Source organism: Callionymus lyra, chromosome 19 (genome assembly GCF_982586985.1).
Source record: "Callionymus lyra chromosome 19, fCalLyr1.hap1.1, whole genome shotgun sequence".
Taxonomy (NCBI): Eukaryota; Metazoa; Chordata; class Actinopteri; order Syngnathiformes; family Callionymidae; genus Callionymus; species Callionymus lyra.
The window spans coordinates 6,878,031-6,902,968 of record NC_141836.1 but is presented as its reverse complement, the minus strand read 5'-3'; the positions used below and the strand labels follow the sequence as shown (position 1 = coordinate 6,902,968).

Below are 24,938 nucleotides of genomic sequence, written 5' to 3'. Positions count from 1 at the left end.
GGACACCACGAGAAGCAGTTGTTTTTGGTGAAAGTGGAAGGAATCTGGACGCTGCGGGCATCAGAGCCTCACAATGAGCTGCTTCTTTTTTTTTTTAGGATCAGAAGTGAGGCCGTGACAATGTGTCCACTGTGGCACGTCCACGTCGGTCCAGTGGTGAGCGCCGGACCCTCGGCGCTGACAAAACTCTCCCTCACTGGGCGACACGCAGCAGATCGCAGCGACAGACTGTAGATGTTCCTCGAAAAACCTGTTGATCCTCCTGCGTGATCTCAGAAGATCAGAGCGATGACCCGTCCAATCAGGCTCGTCGCTCGCTGGGAGGGAAGTCCAGCTTCCGAATAATCCGAGGCTTGTTTCCTGACACCATCAGAAGACCGACGTGGGACGTTCCCCCTCTCTGGAGACGTTCCTGTGGTGGAGAACCTTCCATGATGACAGGTCTTCAGGTGGGACTGTGGCCCGTCACTCTGCTGTGGACCCTCCAGCTGGTGTCTTCACTCACACATGAAGGTGAGATCTTTTCCTTTTTTTTTTATTAACCACTGCGTGACTTTGTGTTTAAAAAAAAAGATGCAAAATGTGTAAAGAGTAATAATTAAAAGTAATAATTATCTTTGTATAAACAACCAAACCTTTTAGTTTGCTGTTGTTTTTCTTTGGTCTGAAGCAACTTTAAAAACATTAAAAATCAACTTTATTCTTTAATAAACTGGACTAAATACAGTGTAAACTTGGTCATTTTGACGTAATATTTCTGTTAAAATCCAACATTCTCACAAATAAAAAGCAGGGGAGAAAAAATGCACTCAAGTGGTTCAACTGAAAAAACTTTATCGACAAAACAAACGTCCACATTCTCATGAACTTTAGTATTTCCTGACTCTGTTTGGTTCTCGATGCTTTGAATCACAAGTTCAAATGGAAACATGTCAACAGAGGAGATTTAAAGCCTCGCCTCGAGTTTTTAATTCACTTTATGAGAGTTTCTGTGTTTGACTTCGAACCACTTTAGTCGTGATGAACGTCTTGAGGATGATGACAGGAAGTGGATCAGCAGAAGTCGAGGCATTTTTCCATGTTAAACGACGTGAACTTTCATCATGTTTCCCTCCAGAACCCCCCAGTATCACACACACACTCAATCCATTGTGTGCTGGTATGATCTCAGCACACACACACACACACACACACACACTCACACACACACACACACATACACACACACACACACACACACACACAGAAGTGCCGTCACTGCATCACCCTTCACTCACTGAGACACTGTCACATTTATAGCTGGGTCACAATAAGGACTTTGTGCGGGGGACGGTCCACTCAACTGGGCCCGAGGCTCTGGTCAGCTCGGGGGTCTGGACCATTAATCGGCTCTGCTCTGAGTCTCACACGGATGTGTGTGTGTGTGTGTGTGTCAGTGGTGTGTCCGGGCACACAGAACGGGCTGAGCTCCACGGGGTCTCACGAGAACCAGTACAACCTGCTGAAGGAACGCTACGAGACGTGCGAGATCATCATGGGGAACCTGGAGGTCACGCAGATCGAGAACGACTGGGACTTCTCTTTCCTGAAGGTGAAGTCTTCATTTCTTCGTCACATCGACCGACATCAACCTCTTCCCTCCTCGCAGACCATCCGGGAGGTGACCGGCTACGTCCTGATCGCCATGAACCATTTCCAGGAGATCCCTCTGGACCACCTGCGAGTCATCCGAGGAAGCAGCTTGTACGAGAAACGCTTCGCCCTCTCGGTCTTCTTCAACTATCCCAAGGACGGGTCCCGAGGTCTGCAGCAGCTGCAGCTCTCCAACCTGACAGGTGCCGAAAAACCCTCACCTGACGTGGTCCTGACGTCCAACAACATCTCATGGCTTCCTCTCGCTGTTCCCCAGAGATCCTGCAGGGGGGGGTCCAGATCCTCAACAACAAGTACCTGAGGTACGGACCCTGGGTCTTCTGGCGGGACATCATCCAGGACGGCGGCGCCCCCATCGACATCCGTCTGAACGGAGAGAGAGGTTCGTGCTGATCTCGGGGGTGGAAGAAAATATTGATCCGCTTGAACTTTTTCAACATATATCGATATTCAACAGTTGTGTGTCTGTTGTTACTATTCAACTCATGTTCTGTTTTTAAATTATCTCTTTTTATGGTTTATATTTCGATAACGCGTCGATAAAATGAATTAATTCAAATATTTTACTTACAATCGACGTGCAAATATTTTCAGCGTTTGTTAATTTTTGTGTTGCAATTCAACTTTTGGACGCTACAACATCCTACGCAGCTCAAAGGAAGCATGAAATACAGTGAGATCACATGGAAGACTGAGGACAAGAGGATACAGTCGACTCCAGTAGCTTTTAAAGCAGATGTTTGGACATATTTTGGTTTCAAAACAGTTACGACTTGTCAAGAGTAATGTGGTCTGTAGATTCTGCAACACCAGAGTCAAGTACTGGACAATACTACACATATATCCTTGTTACTACAGTATGACAACACCAGAGTCAAGTACTGGACAATACTACACATATATCCTTGTTACTACAGTATGACAACACCAGAGTCAAGTACTGGACAATACTACACATATATCCTTGTTACTACAGTATGACAACACCAGAGTCAAGTACTGGACAATACTACACATATATCCTTGTTACTACAGTATCACAACACCAGAGTCAAGTACTGGACAATACTACACATATATACTTGTTACTACAGTATCACAACACCAGAATCAAGTACTAGACAATACTACACATATATCCTTGTTACTACACTATCACAACACCAGAGTCAAGTACTGGACAATACTACACATATATCCTTGTTACTACAGTATCACAACAGCAGAGTCAAGTAACGGACAATACTACACATATATCCTTGTTACTACAGTATCACAACACCAGAGTCAAGTACTGGACAATACTACACATATATCCTTGTTACTACAGTATCACAACACCAGAGTCAAGTACTGGACAATACTACACATATATACTTGTTACTACAGTATCACAACACCAGAGTCAAGTACTCGACAATACTACACATATATCCTTGTTACTACAGTATCACAACACCAGAGTCAAGTACTGGACAATACTACACATATATCCTTGTTACTACAGTATCACAACACCAGAGTCAAGTAACGGACAATACTACACATATATATTTGTTACTACAGTATCACAACACCAGAGTCAAGTACTGGACAATACTACACATATATCCTTGTTACTACACTATCACAACACCAGAGTCAAGTACTGGACAATACTACACATATATCCTTGTTACTACAGTATCACAACACCAGAGTCAAGTAACGGACAATATTACACATATATCCTTGTTACTACAGTATCACAACACCAGAGTCAAGTAACGGACAATACTACACATATATCCTTGTAACTACAGTATCACAACACCAGAGTCAAGTAACGGACAATACTACACATATATCCTTGTTACTACAGTATCACAACACCAGAGTCAAGTACTGGACAATACTACACATATATCCTTGTTACTACAGTATCACAACACCAGAGTCAAGTACTGGACAATACTACACATATATCCTTGTTACTACAGTATCACAACACCAGAGTCAAGTACTGGACAATACTACACATATATACTTGTTACTACAGTATCACAACACCAGAATCAAGTACTCGACAATACTACACATATATCCTTGTTACTACACTATCACAACACCAGAGTCAAGTACTGGACAATACTACACATATATCCTTGTTACTACACTATCACAACACCAGAGTCAAGTACTGGACAATACTACACATATATCCTTGTTACTACAGTATCACAACACCAGAGTCAAGTACTGGACAATACTACACATATATACTTGTTACTACAGTATCACAACACCAGAGTCAAGTACTCGACAATACTACACATATATCCTTGTTACTACAGTATCACAACACCAGAGTCAAGTAACGGACAATACTACACATATCCTTGTTACTACAGTATCACAACACCAGAGTCAAGTACTGGACAATACTACACATATATCCTTGTTACTACAGTATCACAACACCAGAGTCAAGTACTGGACAATACTACACATATATACTTGTTACTACACTATCACAACACCAGAGTCAAGTACTCGACAATACTACACATATATCCTTGTTACTACAGTATCACAACACCAGAGTCAAGTACTGGACAATACTACACATATATCCTTGTTACTACAGTATCACAACACCAGAGTCAAGTAACGGACAATACTACACATATATCCTTGTTACTACAGTATCACAACACCAGAGTCAAGTAACGGACAATACTACACATATATCCTTGTTACTACAGTATCACAACACCAGAGTCAAGTACTGGACAATACTACACATATATCCTTGTTACTACAGTATCACAACACCAGAGTCAAGTACTGGACAATACTACACATATATCCTTGTTACTACAGTATCACAACACCAGAGTCAAGTACTGGACAATACTACACATATATACTTGTTACTACAGTATCACAACACCAGAATCAAGTACTCGACAATACTACACATATATCCTTGTTACTACACTATCACAACACCAGAGTCAAGTACTGGACAATACTACACATATATCCTTGTTACTACACTATCACAACACCAGAGTCAAGTACTGGACAATACTACACATATATCCTTGTTACTACAGTATCACAACACCAGAGTCAAGTACTGGACAATACTACACATATATACTTGTTACTACAGTATCACAACACCAGAGTCAAGTACTCGACAATACTACACATATATCCTTGTTACTACAGTATCACAACACCAGAGTCAAGTAACGGACAATACTACACATATCCTTGTTACTACAGTATCACAACACCAGAGTCAAGTACTGGACAATACTACACATATATCCTTGTTACTACAGTATCACAACACCAGAGTCAAGTACTGGACAATACTACACATATATACTTGTTACTACACTATCACAACACCAGAGTCAAGTACTCGACAATACTACACATATATCCTTGTTACTACAGTATCACAACACCAGAGTCAAGTACTGGACAATACTACACATATATCCTTGTTACTACAGTATCACAACACCAGAGTCAAGTAACGGACAATACTACACATATATCCTTGTTACTACAGTATCACAACACCAGAGTCAAGTAACGGACAATACTACACATATATCCTTGTTACTACAGTATCACAACACCAGAGTCAAGTACTGGACAATACTACACATATATCCTTGTTACTACAGTATCACAACACCAGAGTCAAGTAACGGACAATACTACACATATATCCTTGTTACTACAGTATCACAACACCAGAGTCAAGTACTGGACAATACTACACATATATCCTTGTTACTACAGTATCACAACACCAGAGTCAAGTACTAGACAATACTACACATATATCCTTGTTACTACAGTATCACAACACCAGAGTCAAGTACTAGACAATACTACACATATATCCTTGTTGCTACAGTATCACGATATATCATATCGTTGACCCTGTATCGTGATACTGTATCGGCAGCTTCTTGACGATACACACTCTAGTGAACGTGTTGGTTCTGCTCAGGCGTCTGTCACAAGTCCTGCGGCGAACACTGCTGGGGTCCGGACCGGAACCAGTGCCAGACTCTGACCAAGACGGTCTGCGCGCCGCAGTGCAACGGACGCTGTTTCGGGACGAGCCCCCGAGACTGTTGCCACATCGAGTGTGCGGCCGGCTGCAGGGGACCCTTCGACGTGGACTGCTTTGTGAGTCGCCCCCCCCCCCCCCCCTGTGGCGTCAGCTGGTCATAATGTTTCGGTCCGTCCACAGGCATGTCGGCACTTCAACGACTCGGGCGCCTGCACCCCTCAGTGCCCGCAGACCCTCATCTACAACAAGCAGACCTTCCAGATGGAGAACAACCCCAACGCCAAGTACCAGTACGGATCCATCTGCGTGTCTCAGTGTCCCAGTAAGTGACCCTTGACCCCCCGACACTGACCCCCCCCCCCTCACTCACTCACTTCTTCCCGCAGCTCACTTCGTGGTGGACGGCAGCTCCTGCGTCAGCGTTTGTCCTCCAGACAGGATGGAAGTGGATCGAGGCGGTCAGAGACAGTGCGAGTCCTGCAGTGGACTCTGTCCCAAAGGTTTGAAGAACCCGACGAGACCTTCAGAAGATGTTCCCGGAATGAACGACACGTACGGTGGCCCGGAAGTGCAAAACTAACTTAGAAACTCGTGACACAAATTTACAAACTCTGAAACATTATAATTTCATAAAACCAAATTACAATTTCTTGACAGAAACTTTCCAGTTGTTTTTTTTTTTTTGCAAATTCCTTTAAAAAGATTTTACAATTTCCCAAAACAAATGACAAATTCCTGAAACAATAATTTCATAAAATAAAATAACAGTTTCTTTTCTTTTCCTGCTCTCATTTTTTTTCTACAAATTCCTAAAACAAACTCAGAAAAATACACATTTCTAGAATCAAAAATATAAAATTCTCTAATATACGATAACGGACAATATCTTCCGTACTTATTTGCATAATTCTGAAAAAAAACGAACATTTATTGACACACATTTACAATTTCCTGAAACAATAATTTCATAAAAATAAATTACACTTAATTTCTTGACCCAAATTTTCCAGCTCCAATTTTTTTTCTACAAATTCCTGGAAAAAAAATGAACAAACTCAGAAAAATACACATTTCTAGAATCAAAAATATAAAATTCTCTAATATACGATAACGGACAATATCTTCCGTACTTATTTGCATAATTCTGAAAAAAACCAAAACATTTATTGACACACATTTACAATTTCCTGAAACAATAATTTCATAAAACAAAATTACACTTAATTTCTTGACCCAAATTTTCCAGCTCCAATTTTTTTTTCTACAAATTCCTGGAAAAAAAATGAACAAACTCAGAAAAATATACATTTCTAGAATCAAAAATACAAAATTCTCAAATCGAATATACCGATAACGGATAACTTCAGTACTTATTTGCAAAATTCTGGAAAAAAAACAAACATTTATTGACACACATTTACAATTTCCTGAAACAAAATTTGAAATTGTAAAAAAAAGTACAATTTCCTTAAATTACAAACTTGTTTAATGAGTTCATCTATTTTTTTGTGTCATTTTTAAATTATTATTTTTTCAGATCAGTCTGTTTTTTAATTTTTTAATTTGATTAAAGTTTTGCACTCCCGAGCCACCGTAGAGACGCCCTCCCTCCTGCGGTTCTCTTGACCCCTGGGTTCTGGTTGCAGTGTGCGAGGGCACCGGGGCCGAGCACCGGCAGACCGTGGACTCCAGCAACATCGACAGCTTCATCAACTGCACCAAGATCCAGGGCAGCCTCCACTTCCTGGTCACGGGCATCCTGGGGTGAGACGCTCCCGCTTCCCCCGATGTCCCGGAACCAGCTGAACCTTTTAAACTTTCAGAGACGACTTCAGGAACATTCCTCCTCTGGACGCCGGGAAGCTGGAAGTGTTCCGAACGGTCCGAGAAATCACAGGTGGGTGTCATTGGTCAGAGTCAAAGATTAATGAAGGCGACTAAACATCTTTTACCAGGACATAGTTTGGAGGAAGTTTATAAAAATGTCTTGAGTTATGAGTTTGTGTAGCATGTACTTTATCTTTAACTTCTTAATGTATCTTCTTTATCTTCGTTCCCGCCAACAAAAACCAAAAAAAAGGTCAATCATATATCGGAACTTTATGATGCTTTGCCGCCCAGCCAACTCATTACAAATGTTTTCTTTTTATATTTGTGTGTTGGACTACAAGAGAGGAATTGTATTGTATTTTATAATCTGAGTAATTATACAGATCTATTACTCGTTTTAGTACTTTTTTAAAACTAATTAATGTATTTTTTATAAACAAAACTTTGTTCCCAGAGAAATCTGGTTAAGGGTCTTTTTGGGAACTAAAAAAATCATAAAGAGCTTTATTGCCAGTGATGTCAAAGGAAAACAACATTTTTTTGTAAAAGACAAAACCAGATTTTTGTCAAAAAAGCGAGAGAAAAAAAACACTCAAAAATCCCCAAACTCTGCAACAACCTTATGTTGTAGTGTCGTCTTTTGGGGGATTCAAGATGCCATCCCTACTTGAATTAAAGGCAAAAACGAACTTTGACCCTAAACTGAATATTTAAAAAAAATTCTGATGTTCTTTCATTTCCCGTCCCAGACATCCTGAGCGTCCAGTCTTGGCCCAGAGAGCTGACGGATCTGTCCGTGTTCTCCAGCCTCACCACCATCCAGGGGCGCTCGCCTGAAAAGTCAGTTCTGTGCCCGTGAACCGGGTTCTTCTGCTGGAAATAATGATCATATTTATACTAAATGTAGATGTTTATCGGGGGCATCAGTTCATTGACTGATTGATTCACCTTTTATTTATTGAAATCTATTCCATACTTTCAGCCAATCACGCTACGCTAAGACGGTCATGTGACTTCTGATTTGCAATGTTAAATGAAACCATCCAATATTCCGCTGACACTGAAATACCGTTGAAGACGCTTCTCCCTGATGGTGATGCACATCCCGACCCTGACGTCTCTGGGCCTTCGCTCGCTGAGGGAGATCAGCGACGGCAGCGTCTACATCAGTCAGAACCGCCGGCTCTGCTTCCTTCACACCGTGGACTGGAGGCGACTTTTACGCGGGATCCGGTTCAACAACATCGAAGGCAACAGGCGGCTGTCGGAGTGTGGTGAGTGGATGGATGGATGGAGGGAGGGAGGGATGGATGGATGGATGGATGGATGGATGGATGGATGGATGGATGGATGGATGGAGGGATGGAGGGATGGAGGGATGGATGGATGGATGGATGGATGGAAGGAGGGATGGATGGATGGATACTTTATTGAACTCACAGAAAAAAAAACAATTTCAAAGAGTAATATCCAGGAAAATACAGATAAATGTCCAATTTGATACAATTATTAATACAAATAAAATACTATCTCTGAAGTACAACAATGATAAAAGTTTTAAAATAGAATCTTGATAAAATACAAAAATACAATCTTTTTAAGATATAAAATAGAATCTTGAAAATATTTTTAAAAAAAATCTTTAAAAAATAGAAAATACAATCTATATCAATAGAAAATACAATCTTGATCAAATATAAAATACAATCTTGATCAAATATAAAAATACAATTTTGACAAAATAAACTAAAGATAAATAAAAAATAAAAAAAGATTGTAAAAAGTACAAATAATAAAGAATAGAAAGATACAATAATATTCACAGAAAATGTAATATATAAATATGAACATGAATAAAAACGCTACAATAAAGGATGTTACTGGTCTGGCAGGTTTGTTTGGTTCCGCTAGAACCTGGTTCAGAACCTGGTTCAGAACCTGGTTCAGAACCTGGTTCAGAACCTGGTTCAGAACCTGGAACTCACTGATATCGTCGTCACCTCTTCTTCCCTGCAGAGGCCGAGGGTCACGTCTGTGACCCGCTCTGTTCCGACTCGGGTTGCTGGGGGTCCGGTCCGGATCAGTGTCTGTCCTGCAGGAACTTCAGTCGAGCCGGAGCGTGTGTGGACACCTGTCACTTCTACTCCGGGTCAGTGTCAGAGGGTCTGTGAACATGTGGGTCCTCACTGACGTGTCGGTGTCGCAGGTCACCCCCGGAGTTCTCGGACGCCGCAGGAGAGTGTGTTCCGTGTCACCCCGAGTGTGAACCCCAGGACGGAACCGTCAGCTGCAGCGGCCCAGTGAGTTCCAGATGATCCTCTGTTACGGTCCGATCATACAGGACTGATCTTCTCACCTCAGGGGGCTCACGAGTGCGAGGCCTGTTCTCGTCTCAAGGACGGACCCAACTGCATGTCCTCGTGTCCGGCCGGGGTCACCGACGGTCAGAGCGGTCTGATCTTCAAGTACCCCAACAAGGAGGGTCAGTGCGAGCCGTGTCACCACAACTGCACACAGGGGTGAGTCTGCAGCGTCTCTGACACCAGATCTTCTTCTGACTGCTCACTTGTTCCAGGTGTTTTGGTCCAGATCTGGGAGACTGCTTGAAGCCTCTGAGGATGGCCATCAGCAGGTAACTACTCCCTCTGCTGGACACATAGCGATATGATATATTTTTAATTAAATTATGCAGAGATGACGAAGGTTACATCAAGAAGCTGGAATAAAAATAGAAATAAAACAATATATATATATTTGTTTTTTTATCATTCAATCCAAAAGAAAAAGGTTGTTTCAATAAAAAAAGAAAGACATCTATTTAAAGTAGCTTCAATAAAAAAGGTTGTTGGAAAAAAAAAGCTTAAAAATGGTACTTTTAAAAAACGGTCATTATCTTTGTTTTCTTTAATTTAGAAAACACTCTTTGTGTTGGACATTAGGACACTACAAGAAATGTGCTTCAACTAAATGTATATATATTTCTTTTAAAATAGTTGTTTCAGTAACAGAAGAGGATTCACTTTAAAAAAAAAAAGTTAAATGGAGCAACAAAAATAAAATAAATTTCAATAATTTATATTATCCTCAAAGGGCTTAAATAAAATAAATAAAAAAGTGGCTTCATTTAAAATCAATGTTATTAACTTAATTTATTCAAAATGTTAATCCGAAATAAAATTGTATTAAATCAAGATAGATATATTAAAACTCATTTTTTTTGCTCTATGGTTCCTCATATTTTGTCTGAAATCGTTTGATTTCAAGAAACATCTTAAGACATTTTTATTTGTTCAGGCTTTTCCTTGATTTTCTGGAACCCCTGTGTTCTCAGTTTTATCTTGACCTTTAAAGTATATATTTTAGTGAGTATTGTTTTGATTGTCTATATAAATAACTAGCTTACTTACTTATATTATTTTAACTTTTCTCACACCGCAACAACACTATTCTAACACTGGGGGGCGCCAGAAGCAAATATGTTCAGTGTCATGTGCTTCTTCTCTGCACGTCTCTCCATCCCATCAGCGGTCAAATCACCGGCATCGCTCTCGGCGTGCCAGCCGGCCTCATCTTTTGCCTGGCGATGTTCTTCCTGGGCATCTTGTACCACCGCGGCCTCGCCATCCGCCGCAAGAGAGCCATGAGGCGGTACCTGGAGAGCGGACAGGTGAGAGTCTCGCACCCGTCCAGGCTCCGTGGATCACTCATGTACCCTCTTCTATGCAGAGCTTCGAGGCTCTGGGTCCTGGAGAGAAAGGTACGAGGGTCCACGCCCGCATCCTGAGACCCTCGGAGCTGAAGAAGATCAAAGCCATCGGCGCCGGAGCGTTTGGAATCGTCCACAAGGTGATTATTTACAATAAGTATGAATTCAGAGATAACACCAGTTTACTTCAGGGGTTCTGGACTCCAGAGCGAGAGACCATGAAGATCCCAGTGGCCATCAAGACCATCCAGGACAGCTCCGGCCGACAGACCTTCACAGAGATCACGGACGTGAGGACCAGTTGAGTTGTTCTGTTGTTCTTCGACCTCACAGATGTGTCTCAAGCAGCACATGCGCTCCATGGGCAGCCTGGACCACCCCTACATCGTCCGCCTCCTGGGGGTCTGTCCGGGCCCCAGCCTGCAGCTGGTGACCCAGCTGAACTCTCTGGGGCCTCTGCTGGACCACATCAGACTCAACCGCAGCAGCCTGGACCCCCAACGCCTGCTCAACTGGTGCGTGCAGATCGCCAAGGTGAGTCCAGGAGCCACCAGGTGGACGTGACGACCAGACTCACCTGTTCGTGTGTCTTCAGGGGATGTTCTACCTCGAGGAACACCGCATGGTGCACCGGAACCTGGCGGCCCGCAACGTCCTGCTGAAGAACGACTTCCAGGTCCAGATCTCGGACTACGGCGTGGCCGACCTTCTCTATCCTGACGACAAGAAGCACGTGCACCCCGACACCAAGGTCACTTTCCACGCCATCAGTTCATGATCAAGTTCTTTTATTGTCAAATATGCAGGTATTAAGACTTACAGCATCAATTAAATTGTTTATTCATGCAAAACATGAAAACTTAACAACAGACATTAAACACTTAAAACAATTAAAGACTTAAACAGACATTAATTAAGACATTCAAGAAAATAAATACAAATAAATAACCAACAAAATGAATTAAATAATCAACAAACTTAAATAATTAACTAATAAACAATATAAATAAAATACAGAGTATAAGAAAAATGATCGACACGCATTCATCACGACTTTTATATAGAAAAACATGCTTTCAGAATATTGACTGGTTAAAATTAACTTTTAAAATGTTTTCAATATCATTTTTTACTTTTTAGGCATTTATTAAATAATTTAATTGAACAATTTATATATTGAAAAGTGGTTTTCTTCAAAACAACATGTTTTTTTACACATATATTTGATATTTTGATTATAATTTAAAGGTAAATAAATGTTCAAAATTAAATATTTTTAAAATGTATTTAGCCTTTTATATAAAATATAAAAATGTTATAAAGACCATACCAAACAAGTACGGAGCTCATTAGTACCGATAGTCCTAGTATAGTATAGTATTAGTACATCCAACTCAATATGCATTCAATTAATTCATAAATAAAATAAATATTCAACCTTTCAATAGATACATTTTTTAATTAAATTGTGTATGAAAAAAATCAACAATTAAAAATTAACTTTTAATAAAAAAAAGTTTAAGCAATAGAGATTCAAACCATCAATATTCTACGACTATCATATATTTTAAAGATCCTTCTGAACATTGATCATTTTTCCCAGACGCCGCTCAAGTGGATGGCGCTAGAGAGCATCATGTTCCGCAGATACAGCCACCAGAGCGACGTGTGGAGCTTCGGTGAGAAACGAAGTTCTCCTCCTGTGACTCCTCTGACAGATCCTTCAACTCTCAGGCGTCACCGTGTGGGAGATGATGTCGTTCGGGGCGGAGCCGTACGGCGCCGTGTCGCCTCAGGACGTCCCGAGTCTGCTGGAAAAAGGCGAGCGACTCTCGCAGCCGCACATCTGCACCATCGACGTCTACATGGTGATGGTGAAGTGTGAGTGACGGGGGCTTCGGGGGGGGGAGTCGCCGGACCCCGGGGTCAACTGCTGCTTCTTCTGCTCTCAGGCTGGATGATCGACGAGAACGTCAGACCCACCTTCAAAGAGCTCGCCGGCGACTTCACCCGCATGGCCAGAGACCCGCCCAGATACCTGGTCATCAGGGTGAGTGACACGCCCGCGGAGGTCAAAGGTGAAGCTCACAGGTCGCCCCTGGTACAGGTGGACGGAGAAGAAGCCTCGGCCGCCGAGGTCTCTCGCCGCAGGGAGTCGGAGCGAGGGCTCCTGGACGAGGAGCTGGAGGAGGACGAGGAGGAGCGACTGGAGGAGGGACTCAACACCCCCCCGCTCCAACACTCCCCCTCCTGGAGCCTCCCTCGCTCGCGCATCAACTCCTACAAGGTGAGTCGGGTTCAGTTTGTGGAGACGTTCGCCTGACCGTGACTTCCATGTTGTAGAGCGCCTCCTCTCAGAACGCCACTGTCGGGTACCTGCCCATGACACCCAGCCCTGCAGACAGCCTGCGCCAGGTACACACACACACACACACACACACACACACACACACACACACACACACACACACACACACACACACACACACACACACACACACACACACACACACACACGTAAACACACAGGCTTGCATACACATAAACATGAAGGCAGTAGAAGTGCAAGAAAATATTGATATGCTATATTCTTAATTTTTTTATACACAATTATTTGCAATTAAACTTCTGGCCGCTAGATGGCAGCAGTCATTACATCCTCTGCATCTTCAAGGAATTATGAACACATGCAAGATGCCAGTGGTGACTGAGTATGAGAGGATACAGTCGACTCTAGCAGCTTTCAAAGCTGATGTTTGGACATATTTTGGTTTGAAAAGAAATGAAAACAGTTACGACTTCGTCGAGTCATGTGGTCTGTAAATACTGCAACACCAGAGTCAAGTACTCGACAATACTACAAGTATATCCTTGTTACTACAGTATCACGATATATCACAATATATAGATGTTCAGATTCCTTGCCAATACACACCCCTAGGAAATACACCCAACATTAATGCAGACACATCTGACTAGTTTTTCACTTTTGTCTCAGCTTTGGGCCCAGCGATCTCGACTGTGCTCGGTCAGAACTCTCAGCGGTCGAGACCCGGAAAACTCTGAGGAAGGTCCTCTGAAGTCCGGGAGCCTTCACAGAGCCCGGTTTGGCTCCGAGCGCGCTCCACACAGAGCACCCAACGGTCGACACAGGAAGCTCTCGACGGCATCAAGTCCATGTTCTTACAAGGTGTGGACGACCGGGGACCAGGAGGAGGTGAACCAGGAGGGATACGTGCTGCCGGGGTCACCGGAGGTCGCCCAGAGAGGTGAGGTTTGATTCTGCTCCTGTCTGTTTGGTATGTTTGGTGACTAAGAGACGATGATTTTCCTCACAGCGCTGAGAGCTGCTCACAAGGGACGGAGAAAGTCCACAAAGAAGAATCTGTCTCTTGGTCTAAGTCCGTCCGGAGAATACGAGGTGATGAAGACAGACTTGACTGACGTCTCTTTGGGACGACGGAGCTACAAATCTTCTCCTCTACCTTCACCGACCATGACGACCTCCGTGTCTCAGGAGGAGCTGCTCCGACGCGCAGGTGAAGCTCCTGCAGACGACGGAGTGGAAGATCCCGCCGCCGTGAGTCCAGAGACTGAGGTCACGGAGGAGGACGGGACGGGACGGGTCCTTCAAGTGACCGGCAGGTACGAGTACATGGACATCAGACGCTCCGACTCATCGGGGAGCGAGGAGGCGGCGAGAGACCGACGTGTCTGTCAAACGTCGGCTGATAAATCAGAGCAAACGGTGGATGAGGGCGAGAGCGCTGGACCAGATGTTTTCACAGCTGCAGGAGAAGAGGAGGAGGAGGAGGAGGAGGAGGAGTATGAGGAGATGGCCAGAGCAGAGCAGGTGGAATACCAGAACCTGCCGAAGAAGCAGAGGGCGGGTTCTGAGGAGGCCTGCAGTTGTGGGGGGATCGGGGGCTACATAAAAGTGTGCGCTGGGGCTTGCGTTGGGGAAGTCGGGGCTTCGTTCGACAACCCAGACTACTGGCACAGCAGGTCGTTCCTCAAGGCAGATGCGGTGAGAACCTGAAGACCTTCACCCATCAACAGACGAAGACCCTACCTCCAGGCCATCATCATGTTATGATTTATAATGATCTTTTGTTCTTCGTGTACCATGAATGTTTTAAAATGTATCAAATAAAATCTTGTTTTTGTGTTTTCAAGTGGAGTCATCGAAATATTCTCTTTTCAACATGTATACAACATGTATATACTTAAATATTGTATATTACAATTTTTTTAATGTGATGCACACTTTTACATTTACACGGCTTGTACGAGTTAGATTAGTCAACAAAAAAAAAAGAATATTGTAAAACTACGAAATAAAATGCTAATTTTATCTTCCTGTGTTTTCATTCTCAAATTGATTTGCCACTTGAAATCAGTGGTAGGGTATTATTTTTATTTTGATGCCAATTATTATTATTTTGACTCAAATAATTATCTATAAAAATAAATATGTTTTAGGAAGGGAAAAAAAAAACCGCATTAGCAGGAAGTGACGCGCTTTACCGCGCCGCTGACGAAGCTTCGCGCTACAGGTCAGAGGACAACCAAAGACAACTCGCCGTCAAGATGATTACTCTAGCGAGTTTCCGTTTTCGTGATCAGGTTCTTTGGGTGAAAGGAAAAATAACAATTAAAGGCTATAACAACTTCTATTAATTTAAAATCCTTCATTGTTTTGTGATATTATCGTGTTGGTCTGTTATATTCATGATTTTTATTTCAAAAAGTACATTTTGATAGAACAGAAATGTTCATTGTGTGTATCTTTTTTTCGGTGTCAGTGATGCATCTTGCCTCCGACCTCACTCTTTGGCAGCGGGCGGGCACTAACCTGGTGGTCTCGAAGGAAGTCGGGCGGGCCGGTGCCGAGCAGCGTGGTCCATCTTCAGACTGATACACTCGGGAACGAGAAGCAAAGTTACTCAGACTTTTGTGGACGCAACGCCAACATGTCCGGAGACGACGACGCGCAGGAGCTGACCGTGGCCGACGACTTGGTGGTCACCAAGTACAAAATGGGGGCCGAGATAGCGAACCGTAAGTTAGCAAGTGTCACTCAGCCAGGCGGGCAGCTGCTGTGCCATGTGCCGCAGAACTACCACGAAAGGCGGTGGCGGGAGACTGGGCCGCTTCCGTCGAGCCCGGTTTTTTGAACGAACCGGGACCAGAATTCACTTTAATCCCCGAGTCTTGTTCGTCCAACTGCTCTGCGGCGGCACCAGCCGCGGCTAACGCCACATGCTAACGGCTAACAATGACAAGTTAAAAACTGACTTAAACTGAGTTTATGACACTGTCATGTGTAGCTACTGTCTGCACGTTGACTTGTGTATAGTCTTGTAGATGAACGTGTTTCCAGACACAATACATTTATAGGCTCCAAAATAACGCACATGGTCGCCACTTTTAATAGTTTGCAATGACGTCATTGACATCATGACCTGCTGGTCACAATGACGGACGTGCAGCCTTTAAATATATTGATAAATCATCTTTTAAAAAAAATCCAACAGCTGCACAAGTTCTGTATACTTGTCTATATATACATTGTTTTCGTCTGTGTAATAAAGAAGCTCAGTCATCCACAGACGACTCTGTAGAGCTTCTCATTTTTGCAAGTTGTTTCTCGAAGAAAATATTTGATATCTTGTGCAAATCATCATTTAGAATCCAACAATTTGGTTGTTTCCCTCAGAATCCTCAGGAAAGTCTTAAGTAATTAAATTAATTAATAGGAAAAATATATAAATCGAATTGTAAAACGTCTTAAAAATGTGAACACACAAGTAAGATTGTCTGTTACATGTCATTCATTTATTAATTTAAAAAAATAACATTTATATATAATATATTTCCGATTTAAAGAACGATCACGTTAGTGGAACTAATTAAACGGTGCAATCGTTGCAGCTGAGACTCTTGAGCGAAGACGGACGTTGCGGTTTTACCTTCAAAGCAGTTCAAGTGTTGCAACTTCTGAGCGAGACGTTAGCCTGCGGCGACATGAGGAAGTGTAAATACAGTTTTCAATTATTGTTAAAATAAACTTTTGGATGAAACCGTGTCTAAAACTATGTCGTTGATTTGTTTTTATTTTTCAGTTTTGGTATATTGTGGAGTTAGTTTTATGGTATTAAAAAAATCTTGAATTAAGCTGTAGCAATCTTGCTCTAACGAACCTGTTTTGCTGTCGTTCCTCAGAGGCTCTGAAGTTGGTGGTTGCCGCAGCAACACCTGGAGCTTCTGTGCTCAGCCTGTGTCAGAAGGGAGACGCCTTCATCGCAGAGGAAACTGGGAAAATCTTCAAGAGGGAGAAGGAAATGAAGAAAGGTGAGTGAAGACTGTTCTCTGCTGTGATGTCTTCTCTTCTTCGCCGTCGTAGATCCGTCATCGACGGTTGTCCTTGTATTCAAGAGATGCTGTGTCTCTCACAGGAATCGCCTTCCCCACCTGTGTGTCGGTGAACAACTGCGTCTGCCACCACTCGCCCCTCAAGAGTGACCCCGACGTGATCCTGAAGGACGAAGACGTGGTGAAGATGTGAGCAGCCTCTCCGGTCCTCGTCCTCCGTTCTGGTCTCACCATCATGTCTTCTTCTTCTCTGTGCAGCGACCTCGGCGTCCACGTCGACGGCTTCATTTCCAACGTGGCTCACAGTCTGGTCGTCGGTGTTACGAAGGTACGATGTCACTTCCTGTTTTCCACGCGCCCACCTGTCACAGCGGGGGGGATGTTTAAATTTTGGGATCGGCTCTCGACCTTGACTTTCTGTTTGACCTCTTCTCTTCAGGACAAGCCACTGACCGGCCGCAAAGCTGACGTGATGAGAGCAGCTCATCTGTGCGCGGAGGCCGCACTGCGTCTGGTCAAACCAGGAAACGAGGTACGACACTCGCCGCCGCTCCGGTTCTTATGTCCGTCACACCCTGGGGTTGTCGATGACATTTCCTCAGGGGCCCCGTGATATACTGGGACTGTTGTTAGGGGCCAAAATATGATGGGGAAATAAAAAAAACATAAAGTTAACTTAAATTTGCCAATTAAATATGAATAAACATATAACCTCGTATACATTAAACCGATAAATGTATATTTTCCTTAATATCTCTATTTTTGACCCAAATTATTTTGTTGGACAAGATATATTCATGTCTTAAACTAATGGTTTAAGAAAGTTGTACTTGAAGTTAATACAATAATAAAAGATACAAAATAAAAGTTGTTAGCAATAACATTTACTCCATGTTCTCCTTGAACCGCACCTTATGTTTGGTTGAACCCCTCCATCCTCTCTTTGCTCTGCAGAACAAACAGGTGACAGAAGCCTGGAACAAGATCGCCAAGTCATTCAAGTGCTCCCCCATCGAAGGTGAGGTCATGACCTTGGACTGAAGTCACTCCATTTGGCTCCGTCGCCGTCACTCAATCCGTGTTCCTCCGCAGGGATGCTGTCGCACCAGCTGAAGCAGCATGTGATCGACGGGGAGAAAACCATCATCCAGAACCCGACAGACCAACAAAGGTTGGTCCCGCCGCGGCTCCTCCGTGGACCCGTTTGACCTTGAGCTGTGCCCCGCAGGAAGGACCACGAGAAGGCTGAGTTCGAGGTGCATGAAGTTTACGCCGTGGACGTGCTGGTCAGCACCGGCGAGGGAAAGGTGAGCAGCAGGCGTCGCGTGACGTCGTGCAGGTGATTGAGGTTCCGTGTCTGCAGGCGAAGGACGGCGGTCAGAGGACCACGGTCTACAAGAGGGACCCCAACAAGATGTACGGCCTGAAGATGAAGACGTCCAGAACGTTCTTCAGCGAGGTGGAGCGCCGCTACGATACCATGCCGTTCACTCTGAGGTGTGTAAAGTGGACTCTCAGGTGGACTCGCCCGGGTCTGACGGAACCGTCTCCTCCTCAGAGCGTTCGACGACGAGTCCAAAGCCAGACTGGGGGTGGTTGAGTGCGCCAAACACGAGCTGCTGCAGCCGTTCAACGTGCTCAACGAGAAGGAAGGTGAGAGAAGCGACGCTCGCCGTCAACCTCTGGGTCTCCTCGAGGCTCACTCGCCCCATGTGTGCAGGAGAGTTCGTGGCTCAGTTCAAGTTCACCGTCCTGCTCATGCCCAACGGACCTCTGAGGATCACCAACAGCCTGTACGAGCCGGAGCTCTACAAGTCTGAGTTCGAGGTGGAGGACGCAGAGTTGAAGGTAGACTTTAGTTCTAGGGTCGGCGTGCTCGAGGTGGTCACGGTTCTGATGATGTGACCTTCTTCCTCAGGCTCTGCTGCAGAGCTCGGCCAGCCGCAAGACGCAGAAGAAGAAGAAAAAGAAGGTGAGTGAGACGTTACTGAATTTTTAAACTACAGTCACTTAATCCACAAGTTGCTGTAAGAGAGGGACCCGCACGTAACATCACAAACACATGGACTATAAACTTGAAGAACTGAAAATTTAAAGTAAGTTAGCAACATATTAAACATGGACAACATATGCTTGTAATTATTGCAGTTGCCATCTTGGAGGTCATCCAAACCTTTTCCTTCAAAATAAAGTGTAAATATTGAACTCTTAAAAACGGATAGAAATGGGGCTCGGTATCAAACTTCAGTTCATTTGTGTCACTGACTGATGTGCTTCGATGGCACTGAGTATCAAAACATGCTTCAACATGAATCTTGATGGGTTAAAGTTTTAAAACCCAGAGGAAAACGATGCATTATTCCCCTTTCATTTATTTATGCACTTCAGTGCGGACATGTTTGGAGTAAAATATCACTTATAACGCTCAGTCTTGCGAGACTTTCCCGCAAAACCGAGCGACATCAGAGAGGAGCCGCCGGCGCGTCGCGATATCACCAAATAAATAATAAATCCCACCTCCTTGTACATGCACACAACACTTTATACATGATGCTAACAACTTAGCTCATTAGCATACGGCTAAGTTAAGTAAAGGAGGTTGAAAGAATTGAGCTACTGGAGCACTCGTGTTTGAGTAGATGATAAGTTAGTCTCACTTCCGTGTTTATGCTGAGCCGTGCAGGTCATGGCCAGCAAGACGCGTCACACAGCTAATAGATAAAAAGTACAAATTGACAACTTTACAGAACGTGACACTGATTGGTCGAAGTACGCATTTAAGAAATGCTTGATTTGTATGATAAAAAAATTATAAATGATCGCACATGTTTTCGATATGCATAACACGTGCCAATGTCAGGATATGTTTCCGATATATCGTGCAGCCTTAATACTAACGCAGTAATTTGGCTCCAAACCTTAATGAAATGAAACATAAAGTCAATCACATACTTGGTGTGACGACATGTCACTGAAGTGTTTCTGTCTGGACGAACAGAACAGAGAATTTTTTCAATGTTCGTTTCCAAGTTTTATCAGAGTGAATAAAATGGTATTTAAGTGATTAACAACTTGATTATGTTTAGGTTTTGCTATAGACGGATAGATCAACGTACGACTCTTGTTCTTCAGGCTTCCAAGACGGTGGAGAGCGCGACCGGCCAGACGGCGGAGACTGAGGCTGCGGAATAAACGGAACTGAGGTGACGGACATCTGACGACGAGACGTCAGGAGGCTTCTGTCCGAGGCACTTGCAGCATCATCGCTGTCGAACCTACAAATCTAACTGATGTCAGTGTGGGATGATGTTGATGATGCTGCTCCCAAATTCTTCCACCCAAACACACACACACACAAACACACACACAGACACACACACACACACCCGTCCTGGTAGATTTCACTGCCCTTCAGACGGCCTTCACTTACTGATGATTGACTCGAGCAGAGGACTGTGCGAGGCCGTTTCTCCATCGTGTTCCGAGAGTTTAAGTCTGATGAAAGCGAGCAGCCGGAGAGAAACACGCCGGCGACCCGTGGACCTGCTGCCGACCTGAATGTGAGACATTCCTCCTGTCGACATCGTCGCCGGCGACAGCTCTGTCCTTCCCTCCCGGATCGTCCGACATGAACTGGAGCGTTTTGTCAATTTACTTCCATGTGTTCTCAGTTCCTCTCATCCGCCGACGTCGGGTCGCGCCACGAGTCCAGCGGCCTGTGTTTACATCAAACATGCTCAACACATGGATGCTTTTGTAAAACCATCCCAGTTTCAGAGACTATTTTTGGAAACATTAAAAAAAAAATCCTGACATCATTCAAGTCTCGTTTCGTCACTTCCTGTATAACTTCTCGTACGTTCCTGGATTATTTTAAATATTAAGTTGTAAATTCTAAGTGTTTTTTATTCTTCACAAGTCAGGGAAATTTAGGTTCTTACAACTAGTCATTAATACTGAGCTATACATGATTAAATGAATTTAAAAATGGTACAAAGATAGGAAGTTAAGCCAAGTACTGATGTATGTATTTAAAATATTAATTTCTTTAATTGAACGACCGAACAATCTCGTGGTTAAATGATAGTATCTGTTGGGGTTTTACCCGAAACTTACCCCTGCGGGTCCGGAGTGTCTTCGGGAGGAACAGAGGAAGCGACAGTTGAGAACTGGACGAGCAGCTGCCAGGAGCAGGAACTAGACTTAAAACGTGTCTTCAGAACTCGAAGCTCATCCCCGCTGAGTGAAGGCCGAAAACCTTGTTAGCCCAGAACTATGATGTAACTCAGATGGAGGCAGGAGTGAAGCAAACGGATGATTCGCTTTTATCCATCAATGATATTACATGTCAATCTTTGTAGCCTTTGTCTTTGTTATTTTTCTATCTATGTTCTTTAGATTTATCTAACATTTACATCATCTTCTCGGATGCTTTATAGTCTTCATCTGCACGTTTGAGCTCCTTGAGAGACATTAAAGAAAAATAAACCTTTATGAAACATATCACATATTGTATTGAAATACATGAAATGAACTTCAACCTTAATTTTCTTTTTTTTTTTAATCCAAAACACGCTCCATTAAAATAATGAAACAATAATTCTTGACGTTGTGTCGAGACATTTCGTCTCACCTGTTGACGCTTTTGTAAAAACTACAAACATGTTTCTCAATGAGAAACTATGGACGTCCGCGATAGAAAAAGATTATTTAATTGTAACTTTTTATTGACAATAACTGGAACGAAACCAACTAGAACCTTTAGTTTTGCGAACCTCGTGTCACATTAGACCAAACTAATATTCTTAATAGTGTAAAATATCTCAATATAATTTTAACATTTTTTTTGTCGAATCGCAAATACCCATGAGCCTCCATTCTATGACGCGTTTTCAGGTATAAATAGGCCGTCGCGCCCTTATGACGTTCTTGGTTGAGTCGATTGTTCAACGGGTAGGTAGCAGGGAGAGATCCCTCCTCACTCAATCCACGTGAATCCTCTTTAATTTGGATCCATCGAACTAATCTTTCACTTTTATTCTTCTATTTACAGACTTTCCTCCTCAACATGCGAGCAAAGGTTGGTATTTTTTTATTTTCTTCCCCTTTTTATCTCACTTGTTCCTGGTGTGCTAGCAATATGTTAGCTAGCTGGTGTAACTCGATTTTAAAATAAGGTTTTTAATATCCTGAAGCTTGCTGCTTATTGTTAACTAGTTAATAATCTTGATATAATGTGTTAATTGTAACTACATCGTCATGTTTGGCTAATCTATCGTCTTTTCTTTCTTGCAGTGGAGGAAGAAGCGCATGCGCAGGTGAGCGTCTTTGCAAGTCATGTTCAGTTCGTCTAACGCATTTTAAACATATTCTTAATGGAAGATCGAAAATGTTAAGTTTTAATAGTGTTAGCGTAGAATCATGGCTCACACCTGCCTCGAAGCACATGGTCGAGGGGGTTATCAAGCAAGGCCGCCCAGCGTTACTAGGCGTACAAAAACAAAATGGTGGTTTGAAGTAAACATTGAATTGATGCCAGAATATATCTACCAAAGTATCATCGAACCACGATCAGATTTTACTAGGTTACATTTTATGTTGAATTAAACTATTTTTTTATTAAATAAAAAAATCCATTAATAATCCTGGATGCATTATCTAGTTGTCAACCATCAACTTTTAACCACGAATATTGACAAAACGATTTAAGTCTTAAATGTGTAGATGATTGACAGAACTCTCATGAACCTCATGTTCTATAGACCTCGTGTGGTCATAATGTTATGGCCCGTCATTGACCGAACACTTCTCTGCAGGCTGAAGCGTAAGAGGAGGAAGATGAGGCAGAGGTCCAAGTAGAGCGGGTTCTGTTCACTCCGAGGGTTCCGGCACCATCTCTCCGTGACCGTCGAGTGATCTCCTCCTGACCTGGACCAGCGACCAAGACCTGAGACCCAGTTGTCCAGCGGCGCCGCCTGCAGCGACTCGTCTCAGACCCTGTTGTCTGCTTCTGTCATTTGTTGTTCTTACTGCGATTAAAGGATCTGGTTTGTTAAAGTTACTTTGGTCTTCTGGTCTTTACTCACATGTGGTTCTGAACATCTTTTCTGGTGAGTAATGCTTGGACTTTGTTGTCTTTGAGCAAAGATCATCCATAATCTGTCTTACAGTGTAGTTGTGAAAGATTACAGTAAATGTGAAACTTTCAAATGTAAATTCAAAGTATCAGTTAACCTTTTACTGTACGTTAAACTATTGTATTAAAACGAGCAGGAAAGTTTATCTTAAATTCTGAGATTGAGTAAAGATGTTAGTTGCAGGAAAATGTATTTAAAAAATAACAGGGCAGTAGTCACTTAAGGAAAATCGTTTATAAGGAAAAAATGTTGGTACAAATGGGTTCAGTCACTTAGACTTTTCATTTGTTTCACAGTCAACTTGGATCATAATGGGCGGCAAAATTATCGCACATTTTATTCCTTTTCATCTGTTAAAATACCGATAAATAGGCAGGTTTTAATCAATGCTATGGATCAACTAAGGCAAGTCAAAAAGTTGCATCAGTGAATAAGCTGCATCTAAAACTTAAGAGCGATAAACGGCTTTTATAACTGTCTTGATCTTTTAAAGTTGATATCTTAACTATTGTTTTTGCACTTTCTAGTTGTATGATTTCTAGCTTGTCTAAAAAAAGGCGCTTTTAAAATAACATGTGAGGAAATAGATTGTTTGGCTTTAAAGCACGACAGTCAATTGATCATTTATTGTCTCTATATTTCGACAAATTGTGGCTCTCTGCCTCCATCTAGTGGACAAAAGGCCACACTGTAGAATCGAAGTCTAAATTGCTACACTGACCTTCAGCTGTGATGCTGCGGCACCAGCGGATCACGTGACCGCCGCCAGGATACGACTGATTGGCTGGAGACGACTTGTCAAAATAGTTTTCATGGAGTTTATGTCTAACATTATGAGAAGTGACGCGAGCCTCCAGGTGGACCTGGTTCTTGACCCGCATCTATCCAACACCAGCGAGCCCCTGACCACTGCAGGCCAGAGCGACACGAAGGATCCACTCTAGTCATAATGTTTTGGCACAGGTGTCACTCAAAGCAGGCGTGTTGACACAAACGCTTCACTCCCTCAGAACAAACACTGGGTTCTTCAGGATCCAGGAGCTGGTTCCACCAGAACCCTCAGAGGCGCCAAGCCCGTCACATTTTTTGGGCTGTAAACTGGACCTGAGTGTTCGCCCTGTTCGCTTACTCCAGGTACTCCCGCTGCCAACCA

The 24,938-nt window shown here is 43.0% G+C and overlaps 2 protein-coding genes and 1 long non-coding RNA gene across 3 annotated transcripts; all 3 read left to right on the top strand.

The window, feature by feature from the left end:
* The first annotated feature begins 170 nt into the window (after positions 1-170).
* erbb3b (erb-b2 receptor tyrosine kinase 3b) lies at positions 171-15,631 on the top strand. Its single transcript, XM_087780986.1, has 27 exons — positions 171-513; positions 1,437-1,591; positions 1,649-1,835; positions 1,910-2,035; positions 5,672-5,853; positions 5,918-6,059; positions 6,124-6,237; positions 7,384-7,501; positions 7,561-7,634; positions 8,317-8,407; positions 8,645-8,841; positions 9,584-9,716; positions 9,774-9,867; positions 9,929-10,086; positions 10,143-10,199; positions 11,093-11,234; positions 11,294-11,413; positions 11,465-11,563; positions 11,622-11,807; positions 11,869-12,024; positions 12,877-12,952; positions 13,008-13,154; positions 13,226-13,323; positions 13,381-13,560; positions 13,617-13,688; positions 14,272-14,542; positions 14,612-15,631. The coding sequence occupies exons 1-27, from the start codon at positions 432-434 to the stop codon at positions 15,310-15,312; spliced, it is 4,158 nt and encodes a 1,385-aa protein (XP_087637112.1). The 5' UTR covers positions 171-431; the 3' UTR covers positions 15,313-15,631.
* A 495-nt stretch (positions 15,632-16,126) lies between these two features.
* Positions 16,127-21,466, top strand: pa2g4b (proliferation-associated 2G4, b). The gene is made up of 13 exons (XM_087781004.1): positions 16,127-16,334; positions 17,499-17,627; positions 17,732-17,837; positions 17,907-17,976; positions 18,088-18,180; positions 18,603-18,666; positions 18,741-18,819; positions 18,877-18,955; positions 19,012-19,145; positions 19,207-19,301; positions 19,369-19,496; positions 19,567-19,620; positions 20,781-21,466. The coding sequence occupies exons 1-13, from the start codon at positions 16,247-16,249 to the stop codon at positions 20,838-20,840; spliced, it is 1,179 nt and encodes a 392-aa protein (XP_087637130.1). The 5' UTR covers positions 16,127-16,246; the 3' UTR covers positions 20,841-21,466.
* Positions 21,467-22,548: 1,082 nt separating this feature from the next.
* On the top strand, positions 22,549-23,709 carry LOC148059215 (uncharacterized). The gene is made up of 4 exons (XR_015709371.1): positions 22,549-22,601; positions 22,702-22,728; positions 22,944-22,966; positions 23,465-23,709. It is a non-coding gene; the product is annotated as an uncharacterized LOC148059215 (long non-coding RNA).
* Positions 23,710-24,938: the final 1,229 nt, after the last annotated feature.

Bases quoted from the DNA above. Each gene is read 5' to 3' on its own strand.
- pa2g4b (XM_087781004.1), top strand. From the start codon at position 16,247: ATGTCCGGAGACGACGACGCGCAGGAGCTGACCGTGGCCGACGACTTG. The intron at 18,181-18,602 runs GTACGACACTCG...TTTGCTCTGCAG, and splicing joins TGGTCAAACCAGGAAACGAG to AACAAACAGGTGACAGAAGC. The intron at 19,497-19,566 runs GTAGACTTTAGT...CTTCTTCCTCAG, and splicing joins TGGAGGACGCAGAGTTGAAG to GCTCTGCTGCAGAGCTCGGC.
- erbb3b (XM_087780986.1), top strand. From the start codon at position 432: ATGATGACAGGTCTTCAGGTGGGACTGTGGCCCGTCACTCTGCTGTGG. The intron at 1,836-1,909 runs GTGCCGAAAAAC...GCTGTTCCCCAG, and splicing joins GCAGCTCTCCAACCTGACAG to AGATCCTGCAGGGGGGGGTC. The intron at 9,868-9,928 runs GTGAGTTCCAGA...TTCTCACCTCAG, and splicing joins CCGTCAGCTGCAGCGGCCCA to GGGGCTCACGAGTGCGAGGC.